The sequence below is a fragment of the Gekko japonicus genome, unplaced genomic scaffold, assembly GCF_001447785.1.
Source record: "Gekko japonicus isolate JY-2015 unplaced genomic scaffold, Gekko_japonicus_V1.1 scaffold431, whole genome shotgun sequence".
In the NCBI taxonomy this organism is placed as follows: domain Eukaryota; kingdom Metazoa; phylum Chordata; class Lepidosauria; order Squamata; family Gekkonidae; genus Gekko; species Gekko japonicus.
Genome location: NW_015162492.1, coordinates 990,457 through 1,002,881, shown reverse-complemented (window position 1 = coordinate 1,002,881; position 12,425 = coordinate 990,457). Strand labels below are relative to the sequence as shown.

The following is a 12,425-nucleotide window of genomic DNA, read 5'->3' as shown; positions in this document are numbered from 1 at the left end:
AATAATGCTGTCTCAGCACTTTTGTTCCCTGTTAGCTTTTGGGCAAGCTTTAAGGTGTTTACAATTCCACTGGGTCACTTCCCTGGGGCTCACATGTTCCATATCCTGCGCTGCTCCAAGAGTATTGTGGATTCTCCCCTCATTTGCCTGTGCTCAGCTTGTGTGGGCTTCACAAATTCTGGAACATCAAATGTAAAGACCCTCCAAGGAAAGCAAACCATGAGGAAAAGCAAATCATTAAAATATATACGATCAAATAATCAATGTTTCTTTAAATATGTTAGTAGCAGTGAAACTAGCTATCAAAACTGTGGAGCCTTGAATGGTGGCACGAAAGGCAGAGGAAGATGTTTTTTATGTAAAAGCATTTTTGACATCAATCTCCATTTCAGAAGATGCAGGAGACGCAGCCACACCCAGAACCACGATTTCCTCTTTCTCACCAGCAATGTTCCAGAGGAACAATATTTCCCATATATACCCCAGAGAGCACAGCAGTCAGGGTCGCAGAATCGACTGACCCTCCTGGGCCCCAAGGATGCCAGGCTCGCTACTACTAGGGCCAGGGCTTTCTCAGTGGTGGCTCCTTACTGGTGGAACGAGCTCCCAGGAGAGGTCAGGGCTCTGCGGGATCTTTTGCAGTTCCACAGGAAGACAGAGCTCTTCCACCAGGCTTTCAACTAAGAAGCCGCCCTCACTATTACCATCAACGAGCCCAGCTCTCCACCCTAACATCTGGCTTAGGCCATCAAGTGACTCGGGAAGACCACTGAGCTGGAAACTGTCTGCTGCAAACATTTTTAGAACGCCACCCCAAGTAACTGAATCATCGCTAGCACCTTATGATTTTATGATGTCATTTGTTTTAATTTGTTAAATGATCGTTGTGGTTTTATTGGTATTTTTGTACCAACTGTGTTAGCCGCTCTGAGTCTGCTCACGGGGAGGGCGGGGTACAAATCGAATAAATAAATAAATAGAGATGACCCAGGAAGAAGTTGAAGAATTCAAGTACAAACTAAGAATAATAGTAATGGCATGGATTTGAGCATTCAAATGGGAAACTACAGAACTATTGGCCAAAATATGTAAAACAATACTTTGCATCAACATTCATTAAAGAAGTCATATGTGAACTACAGAGCTATGGCCGCAAAACATGTAAAAGTATCCTTTGCAGTATTTATTCTTCTTACATGATTAAAAGCTTTCAGAGAATGCAGAATGCTTGACAAGATATGAGATGATAGAAAGGCACAGAGATGAGGATTAGGCTGGGGAACAGAATACAAGTCTTCAGAATACTAAAGTGGTATTACCTTAACGCTACAACCTCCAGGGTCTTCCTTCTGTGCTCAGGGAATTATTCACTGTTCTTGCTATCAGGCCTCTTCACTGCCATGAGGACTAGAGGGCAGCTTTTAAACCAAGGCCAAGATTCTCAGAATGCCAAATTGTCATGCAATAAAGGTCTCTTATAGTACAGCAAATCCCTCAGTGCAGTAATAGCAGATGAGCTTCAAGAGCCACTTACTGAAGATGAATGCTGATGTCACTGAATGATGGCCACATAACAGCACCAGAAAGGGACATTCAATTAGGCCTCAGCTCCCTCTTTCAGCATTAGGATCCACAGGCAGGGAAGCAACTGATTTACTGACATGAGCACTAGTGAGCTATACTTAGAGCTGACAGGAAGCAAGCTAGAATTTGTGAGAAGATCCCAGCTTCTAGAGCCAGCAGAGAGATTACACTGCTCACTCTTTAAACTGGTTTAGCATACTGGGGTGCAAGATCCACATACTGACAGCCAGTGTGAGTAACGGTTAGACCAGGGACATCTGGATTCAAATCCATGCCCTGCTACAAAGTCTACTGGGTGATCTGTGGCCAGTCACACATTCTCAGCCTACCCTATTTCACAGGTTGTTGTGAGGATAAAATGGGAATGTACACTGCCCTGAGTTCTCTAAAGAGAGGCTAGCCTAGAGAAGGCGAGAGCAATAAACAAACTCCCTTGCCTCCAGCCAGCCTTCCCCTCTTGCATGGTAATTTCTCTTGCCTTTCTACACTGAGAAGTACCAGTATTCTCCATGGTTTGAAGTCAAGACTGGTCCACAGGCCAATGGATTTGTGGAAGCTGGAGCACTCTTAAAGGATGAGGTGCACTGTATCGGCACCGGAGTCAAGGTGACATATCATAGCCTCTGCTCCCTCTAAGCTGTGGAGTCCTGTGAGCAAAGGTTCTACTTTGTGAGCTATTGGCAAAGTTGTGAGCAAGCAATCTGGCTACTGCATACATTAGTTTGCTCTGGAGCCATCCTTCCTGAGCTAAGATAAAAATCTGTGAGCTGGAGGCTAAACAACTGTGAGCTAGCTCACCCTAACTCAGCTTAGAGGGAACACTGATCATTGCCATTATTCACTAGCATAAAACATAATCCCTGTCCTACACAGCAGGCTGTTATTAAGACAGCCTTGTTCCTTGTCCCAAAGCTATGACCCCACAGAAGAAGCGCCTTCAGGGTACTGCGTTCCTTGACACTAAGCTTTTAATTGACCCAGATTTTGCCTTCTGGAGTAACTTCGACATTAGCTGCCATGAGTCACTGTGCTTTAATGACTCCCATTTTACCCGGCTTGCCCATTCTTTCCCCTGCCGCCTCCCCGCACGACACATGCAATACTGAGAAAAGTGCTGTAGATAAGCCATACTTCACGGCAATTAATTGAGGACCCTAGAGTACGCTGCTGTGCCACAAGGGCACTCCACTATCCAATTATCTCTGTTCAGGAGGACAGAGAGCGAGGCTATGCCTTAGGTGACGAGAGTCAGAGAGCACAGTGGTGTGTGGTGGCATCCCTCTCCCTCTACAGCTGCTGAGTTAGATTTAAATTAAACTTCTTGTGCCTGTCACAATTAGGGAGAAAGTCCAGCTCTGGCAAACGTGGCTTCTCCCATGACTCTTGCTTTATGACACAGACCGTACCTGCCGAAATTTCTCTGTCTACACAAAGACACTGGTGTCCTCCCTGGTATGCAGTCTTGCACTCGCTCTCCTTTGTGACGTCCATTTCAAATTCCTGGCCTGCCTAAGCTGCAACAAGCCTGACTGCCTGGCAATGAAGATTTTTAAGGAGCAGAAGCCAATATCCTAAAAAGCCGTGTCTCATCCTGCTTCTTCACACCAAAGCCCCGAACCGCTTTGCTGTCTCTGCCCAAGCTGCTGCAGCAAGCTGACAAACACAAAATGGAAGACAAAGGGCTTGACACTAGCGCGGCTGAGATCCCTTGATGTGGAAGGGGAGGCACGGGGCAGAAGAAACTTCTGCCATTCTTAGTGCATGCAAATGTAAATATCACTGGATATTTAGCGGTGGTTGAGCTTCATCGGGAATTGACCTTGGACAACTAAACTGGAAAGAAAAGCAAAAACAGGCAAGAAGTTAGCAAGGAGAACAAGGGGGCAAGGCTGAGGAAACTCTTTATATTTATACTGTGAGAAAAACAGCAGGAAAGGCTGCTGTCCATTGTCCATGATAGCTTTACTTTGGCATGAATACTCTTGATGATACAAGGGAGGGTCTGTGGCTCAGCGGTAGGGCATCTGCTTTGCATACAGAAGGTCCCAGGTTCAATGCTGGCAGGTAGTGGGTGATGGGAAAGACCTCTACCTGAAGACCTTGGAGAGCCATTTCCAGTCAGAATAAACAACACTGGCCTTGATAGACCAAGGATCTGACTCAATGTAAGGCAGTTTCATACGCTCATGTATCTTTAGACCTTCATGTCCATTACTGTACAGCCATCAAGATGGAGACAGAGCCTGGCCCTTCTTTCAGACCAGACCATCTTCCTGGAGCGATGGCTGGTCTTCATCACTGATTGGCAGTGAAGGGCAGAATTGCATATTATCTGTCATAATCCAGACCATGAACAGCACAGACACTGATGATGAGAAGCAGATACCTCAACAGCTTGAACCACACAAAAGGTGAGACTCCTGACACAGTGACTTTTGAGTCAGAGATATCAGCACTTGGGAGGCAACCTCCATGAAACTAGGCACCCCGCGCTTCTTTGGGGAGCTAGCACCTGCATCACCTAGGATGTCGTCATGCTGACAGACAAAGCATCTGGTAAAAGTTCCTGGAGGCCATCAAAGTGCTAGACCGCAAGTCCTTTGAAGGCACCTGGCTCTGCAGGAGGGGTCAGAGGCAGAGTCTGAGGGATAAAACTGCAGTCCTACTGGCTCCAAATCTCAGCCTTAAAAATGTCAGCCCCGGGGATCTGTCCAAGGTGCTGGGTTCTGCTGGTGTACTGTGTATGCACCTAGTTCCTGTTTGCTAGGGAGCTACTTGGCAAGGTGGGAGTCCTTGCTTCACCGCAGATCTTCACTGAGAAATTGCCCAGATCCTCTATTGGACCCATTCCAAGGATTCTGTAATGCCAGACCTTGGAATTTATTTTGGCATATGTTTATTTCAAAACTGTAAACAGAGAACCAGAATGGAATGAAGGCTTAGAGGGGAGGACAGGAAGAAGGGAAGTACTTTAAACCCTCCGGTTCCCATTGATTCTCTGCTGCTCCCGCCCCCTGCAGGCTTACATCTGGTTTTGGAGCCTGGCTAAGGGACAGAAAAATATGAACAGCTGCAGGGGTACTAAAGCATTCTGAAAGGCCTTTTTAACTCCAGGATGTGCATTCTTGTGATGTCTCCTTTAACCTTCTCTCTACTGAATCATCTATAGGGACTTTTCCGCTGTTTGTCGGAATATTCTGTGCAACCCTTCTATTTACCCTTTTAATTAGTTCCTCTGTATTGGGATGCACCTCCTACACCACCTCCACACCAGATTGCCACTTCCATCTCTGCACCTCCTGCCTGTTTCTTCCTCACTCGTGTAGCCCTGCAGGGCTTACTCTTTTCCTTATTTAGACCTTAATTTCAATGGCATGCAGAAACACAAGATTATGATCTCATTTCCATCACTATTCTATTCCAGGAAAAATAATTCTTTGTTGTCCCAGCACGGTATATTAAGGATTTGGGGGATATATATAGTGTGTGTAACTGGGCATGTTTGTGTAAGGTTTATGGGTGAAGATCCCACAATGGTGAAAGCAGGAAACAAAGAGAAGCCTACTCTGGTACTGACAACAGAAGAAGCAGGTGCTTTTTTCTGCAAGGGGAGGGGTCTCCATTCATAAAATTAGTCAGCTCTGCATCTGCTGGAGCTTCTGTAAACTGGCTGAACTCTGTATTAGTCATGCACAGGAAGTGGGACTCCAAGGATAGCGAGTCAGAATTGGGGTGGGTGGGGGAGAGACTGTGTGTACTCCATATTCAGAAACACGATGCATTCTGTTTGGGTTATTACAATGGCTGTTTAGTCTTTCACCCTCAAGATTGCTATGAAGCCAAAAGCAACTCAACTGGGATTATTGAGATAGCCCACAATTGGAGCTGTGGGTTATCAACAGCAAGCATGGCGGCGACAAATGTTTATAGCCTGCCTTAACCTTTCCAGGTAATGCTGCCTTTTATTCATAACTAAAAGAACAACATGATTCAATCTGTAAAACACCAGAAAAGGGCCATTGTTCAAACCTTATTAAATGCTCAAGCAAATAAAATAGCTTTGCAATGCCCTCTAAAAGCCTCCAAGGATTGTCGTCGTCGTTCCCCCCCACATCTCAAAAAGCCAATTCCGTTAAGGAGAAGTCACTACTGAGAAGGAATGGGCTGTGGTAGACCTTCAGTGGGCAAACTTCAGCAGAGGGGTAATCAAGGGGTGTCACCCAGAGGACCATAAGCGGCATATCGGCATGTACACAGAGAAAAGGTCCTTCAGACAGGTGAGCGCAGCCATAAGCGGCATATCGGCATGTACACAGACAGGTGAGCGCAATCTGTGAAGAGCTTTAAATGCTATAGCCCAACATCCTAAAATAAACTCAGAATCAAATCGGCAATCAATGTAGCTGTTTTAAAATAGGCCTCAAAGCATCAGTTCAGAAAGAGACAGACATACATGAAGGTTAATGGTGCAATTCTATGCAGGGCTACTCCTGTCTATTACTTTCAGTAGAGCAGAGTAACTCTGCACTGTTATATATAATATATTGTTATACATTATATATGACAATTATGTATTATACATTACTCTGAAATATAGAACTGCATGTCATCTGCATATTGATAACACCAAACCCTACAATTCCAGATGATCTCATTCAGTGACCTCAAATAAACAGAGAACAGCACAGGTGATAAAACGAACCTTGGAGGCTCTTCACAAGACAGGTTCCAAAGCACTGACTCTGCCCCTCCAGAGGATACTCTCTGTATCTGATCAGACAAAAAAGACCCCAAACTACTGAATAGCTACTCCTCCAATACCAATTACATGTTCCAACCGATGAATAAAAATTGAAGGGTCAATTTGTATCAAAGGCCACCAATAAATCTAACAGTATCAACAGGGATGACCGTCCCCTGACCTGCTTTAATGTAAATCATTCACCAGTGCAACCAAAAATGTCTCTATTCCAACAGGTCAGGCACAGATATGGCATTTCAGCAACCCTTGGAGCTGTTTCACTACTGCACACCCCATTGCCCACCCCAAGAAGGGTAAACTGGAAACCTGCCTGCCTATAACTGGCCTCATCAACCTTAGCCAACAAGGGTTTCTTATACAATAGTCTGATAACGGCCTCTTTCAGAGGCTTAGAGCAAACCCCCTGGTCAGCGAGATGTTAATGAGGTTCCAATATCTTTTCCTGGCATGATTTTAAGTGCCAAGACAAGTGCCAAAAGCACAAGTGGTGGCTCTCACATCCCCAAAGATCCTGCTGGCATCCATCAGTGAGATCACTCCGAATCTATCCACAGGAAAAAGGACAAGGAGGTGCTTCTGACACCTCAAGTACTGGATCCACTTTCTGCATGGCCTCCAAGCCGCAACAAAAATACTTGCACAACCATCATTACCAAAGGCCAAATTAACATAATTAACCAGTCAGACTTCGGTATTTTCAAGGCACAATCAACTCTAAACAATTGATCTGATAAGGTTCAGCTGATGTTATAGTATAAAAGCACAGAAATACAAAGGATTTTATAACAGAAGGACACAAGTATCACTGAAAAAATACAACAAACCGTCTAACTGAGGCTGCAAAAAAGACCTGCAGGTGGGACAGTCTGGTGAAGTCTGACCTCTGTGCCGTGATGCAATACAACCACTGAAGTCAGTTGTTCCAATACCTAGAAAACACAGGCACTGAGATATCTACCCTTTCAGTGGTTTCTAAAGATCTGGCTTGCCTTAATATCTGTCATGGTGGTAACAAAGGAACATTCGAACCACAGGCTGTCTTCTCAAGTCTGTGGTATGCCTTTCAAGAGCAGGTATTCTTTTTGCCTTGTTCCCTGCGATGTGAAGAGAATGCACACATTCCAGCTGAACTCCATGCACCCTCTCACAGCTCCTGAGCTCAGTGAAGCAAAAGCCTTTTGAATACAGTCTTGGTTTGTGAGAAAGCACCGAAGGAAGCTGTGAGGAAGAGGATAATGAGAACACTGGAGGAGGCCAGAGACATAGCACGAGGAAGAAGACAGATGGGAAGCAAATTTAAGGAGGCTGGCAGGTGCCCAGGTCCAGGTGCAAGCAAGATCCAACCCTAGCCTGCCACAGTGGAGAGGCAACAGGTATGTGGGAACTGGGACAAAGGCAGCAGGCAGGTGTGCAGACAAACTGGTGGCTTCCCTCTGTGATGGAGATGCCCAGAGTGAGGGGGTACAGCAGAGCTGGGATCTTGATATCACCAGCATGGGACCAGTACCCTGGAAACACCTGATTCCCACAGCAAGAAAGATTCTGGTCTGTGCTAGTATCTTGGCTTGAACTGTGCCAAGTTCTCCTTCTGGTCAGCAGTCTGAGTGGTGCAGGGAGTTGGGAAGCTCTGCTTGGGCTACCAGTTTTGAGGCTAGCAGCTCCTCACAAACTTACAGATCTAGCCTTGGGGATTGGGATGCTTACGTAGCAGCAACAGGCACTGAGAGCCCTTTGGTGGAAAGGGTGAGCTCAGAATTAAAGGGGAGGCGCTGACAGATGGCTCTCAAAGAAATAATGCTTTGTTTGGAAGCCCTTTAAAAATTCATACCCATTCGGCTACTCTTTTTTCATCAGCCTGCTCCAATTTCTAACTCACAGTATGCTCTACAGCTACTCGCTCATTCATCCTTGCAGCAACTACAGTCAATTTTAGCTACTGCAAATCAACAATAACAGCAGCAGCTCTGTGGGGCGCACTATTACTATTCCCGTTCCACAGCTAAACTTAACTCATAATTTAGTGCTTGTCCAACGCAACTCGGTAAGAACACTGGGGAAGATCTGAACCCAAGAATTCAAACTCAGGCAACACCGGGAGGGGACAGACCTAAACTCCTGGATTTGAATCCTGATCCATCAAACAGCAAAGTCCGAAGCATTTCATCCATAAGACCATGCAAGCTTGAAATGAAATACCAGCACAGAACATACACCCCTCCCGGCTGGAACAAAAAATATCTGAGCGTGCACATACTTCCTTGCACACTCACCCCAATGTGGCGACTAACTGGCTGCAGCATTAACACCCAGTCTGGTCAGGGAGATGATCCGTGTGACCACCACCAGCACCCACTGCGAGCAGCTGTGCCCCACTTACATTGATCATAGCATTGGAGGTGATCCTGAAGAGAGTGGCTCGCTCATTGACGGCTTTGATCTTCTCCCCGCTTTCAGCAGGCAGCTTCAGGTTTTCCAGCTCACTCAGGGACCTCTGGAGAGCTGCCCCGTGCTTCGCAATGAGGTCGTTGCAAGTGCTGAGATCCTCCAGCTTACTCGAGAGGTTTTTCAGAGTGCTGTGCAGTTCACTCTTGTCAGACTGTGAGGCTGGTTCCTCATCACCAGAGTCATCTGTGGAGGGGAACGGCGGAGGGGAGGAAGAGACAAAAATGGTTTCCATGGTTACTAGCCGGACTGTATTAAAAACACAGCAATGGTGTGTGCAAAGAAAAAGTAAAGTGAGGACTCAGGTCAGGATGAAAATTCTCCTGGCCGTTCGCTGCACACTCACACACACACACACACACACACCCGTTTGATTTTCTCCTAAGCAATTCCCTCCGTTCAAAGTTTGAGAGGACTTTTTTTTTCTCTGCACACTTTTGTCCTGAACACATTGCCTACCATGTCAACCTTACTGAAGTTAATGAAACATACTTCCAAGCATCAGAGAATGCAGTAAAAAAAATCCCCCCAAAACAAATGCTGTGGGATATTTTATTCAGACCAAACAGATGATCACAAAATAGTGTGCAAGCTTTTTGAGCGCCTGAGAACTTTTCATCAGGAGAGATGTTTGGGAGGGGGGGGGGAAATGGGAGAAAGGGATAAAAATATGTTTCAGGGCGGGGCCTGATGGAAGGACACCCCTCCCCCCTCCCGAAGCTTGTAGGATGTTACAATGGAATGCAAGATGTGTTACAGATTTAACTGGATTACACGGTGCTCTGCGCAAAGCTGGTTTCAGGATACACCAAAGGCTACTGAAAAGAGAAGCGGGGGTGGTGGTGGCTACACTCCCTTCCCAAATACAGAAGCCAGCAGCCGTTTCTGTTAAAAGAGAGTTCAGGGTGGGAGAAGCTAGCAAGCATTAGGCTACAGACCTACAAAATATTGCCAGGATGGTTCACTTCTCCCCACTTTGCAGAAACGTTGCCCTGTGACTGTCTCCCTAATTTTAAAAATGAAATTAGCACATTTATAAGGAGTTTCAAGACGATACAGGCTTACTCAAACTAATGTTCCAGTAGATTTTTCTTCCTGCTTTGGAATCGGGTAAAGAAACTGAAACGGAAAATGACCCTGGATTTAATAATAGCTCAGCACTATTGGTAACACAGGAAAAAATCCCAGGACAATAAGGCTAAGTGGTCATAACCTCTTAAGCACTAATGGAAACTAAATCAGAAGCGCGCGCGCACACACACACACACACACACACACACACAAACACAAAACCTGCAGCCAGGAGCAGGTTACTAACAGAGGCAGGTAGAACTATAGGACATAATACTTGTCCAAACGTTCAGACCAGTGGCAGGTTATTTGCTCAGTACCACTGAACCATCTGGAAACATAAACACCTGTAGGGTAAGGTTTTTTTTGGTTTCCAAAACAAACACATTGAGGGAATTTGAACATCACCTGCAGAAATGAGGGAAACATTGGGATGTGTGCATGGTGTCCATATTACATTGATTCTACATAGCTATTTGTGCACCTTCAGCCATGAAGTCAGTTGCAGCAGCTCAAATAATAGTTTGGGGATTATCAGCAGTTAATAGATATTTTAAAGGTAAACTTATTAAGATTCCAGCAAATGCAATTTGCCAACTGAAGAAAAATTGCTAGTCAGTTGCAGGGGAAGAGTTAACAGCCACCTACACTGATGGCTTGAATTTTCTCATGGAGAAGGTCCATGCCCTCAACCTTAAGAGCTGCCTCTCCCCCCACACCCACAAACACACACACACCCAGCTTGTCTTCTCCACCCCCAAGGACTGAATTGCACCCCTAGTTCTTCCACTCCACAATATGCTTCCCAAAATAAGCAGCAAGGTGTTCCTCATGTGGCATACCACAGCACATTTATCTCCTTAAAAGGTAAAGGTAAAGGTTCCCTTGCTCGAAAGCCAGTCGAATCCGACTCTAGGGTTGCGGTGCTCATCTCCGTTTCAAAGCCGAGGAGCCAGCACTGTCCGAAGACGTTTCCGTGGTCATGTGGCCGGCATGACTAAACACCAAGGCGCACGGAACGCTGTTACCTTCCCACCAAAGTGGTACCTGTTTATCTACTTGCAATGTCTTGCTTTCGAACTGCTAGGTTGGCAGGAGCTGGAACTAGAGACGGGAGCTCCCTCCGTCATGCAGCCCCCGGGTCTCGAACTGCTGAACTACTGACCTTCCACAGCCTGCAGTTCAGTGTCTTAACCACTTGAGCCACCGCAGCTATTTATCTCCTTAGGAGTCCTCATATTTGCTGCACTTTACTTTTGCCTCTTCGTCCTCAAGTCCGGAGTCACCATTGCCCCTATAGGCATCATTTTAAAGTTACATTTTAAACCATCCCCATTTCCCCTTTATTAGAAACCATTTCACAACCATCTGTCAGTCTTTGTCTTTTGTCAGATCTCTGCTTACCCCCAATCCCCACCCCTGCCCCCAAACTTATCCTGGGCCTTCCAATTTGGCCAAGTGAGAAAGCAGTTAGCCAACAACAGTGAGCCCCTCACCCTCCATTACCTTGAGCATAACGAAAACATGACGGTATTTTAGAGATATTTTTTTCATGACCTGATACCATGGGGCTAACCACACAGATCCTCTGTTGCCCTATACAAGGGCAGTTGCCAAGAAGCCACACCAGAATAGTAGAAACATTACATCCCATGGAATGCTGTAAAATAACACCTTCACTGAGACAAAGACCAAGGCTCCTGATTGGATGCAAGGTCCTTCTCTATGATTGGTCTGTAGGAACAAGCATTCTAATTAACTGGGGATCCTGACATTAAACATATGAAACCTAAGTATGGGATCAGATCTTTATTTCCCCTTTTGCCATCAAGTCAAGCTGACATCCAGTGGGGCTTGAAGGCAAGGGAAGTTCAGAGGTGGCTTGCCATCACCTTCCTCTGCATCACTTACAACCCTAGTATTCCCTGGAGGTCTCCCATCCAAATACTAGCCAGGGCCGACCCTGCTTAGCTTCTGAAATCTGATGAGATTGGGCTTGTTGGCCTGCACAGACTAGTATTATTAACTGGGTGTGGTTCTCCAAAGTCTCTGCCAGTCTCTCTTCCTGGAAATCCCAGGGACTGAACCTGAATTTTTATAGAAAAATATATGCTTTACCAATAAGCCATAGTCCTGCCCATAATAAGAAATGAAAGTTATATCTAGTGGGTTCTGAGGTAGAATGCCAGCTTAAAGCCGATCCTGAATCAGGGAGTGGGGGACCATCAGACTTATTACCACCCAGCTCTTGTTTTGTTTCTTTAAATAATGTTTTATCATTGCTGAGATTTGTGTTACACTGTATACATATGTTGTCTTATCATCAGATATATTTTATTGGATCAGCAGGATACTTAAGACGTCTCAACAGCACATCTCCAAAACAATGGACAACAGACAATCCAAGAAGTGATTTCAACCAGTTTAATGCCTTAGTCATAACGGAGTAGGAGAGCCACCACGACAACGGAACTGCTGAACACACACACTCCAGTGAGACCGCAGGATGGGGAATGTTTGTCTGTCTTAAATACAAAACACAACTCCACGAGATACCATGTGTGTG

The 12,425-nt window shown here is 45.6% G+C and overlaps 1 protein-coding gene across 2 annotated transcripts in view; it reads right to left on the bottom strand.

Moving 5' to 3' along the window:
• OSBP2 (oxysterol binding protein 2) overlaps positions 1–12,425 on the bottom strand; it is a 162,412-nt gene that overhangs the window by 52,626 nt on the left and 97,361 nt on the right. For both annotated transcript variants that reach the window (XM_015406049.1, XM_015406050.1), the window contains exon 3: positions 8,724–8,974. In XM_015406049.1, coding sequence (XP_015261535.1) covers positions 8,724–8,974 — 251 coding nt within the window. The remainder of the gene's footprint in view (positions 1–8,723; positions 8,975–12,425) is intronic.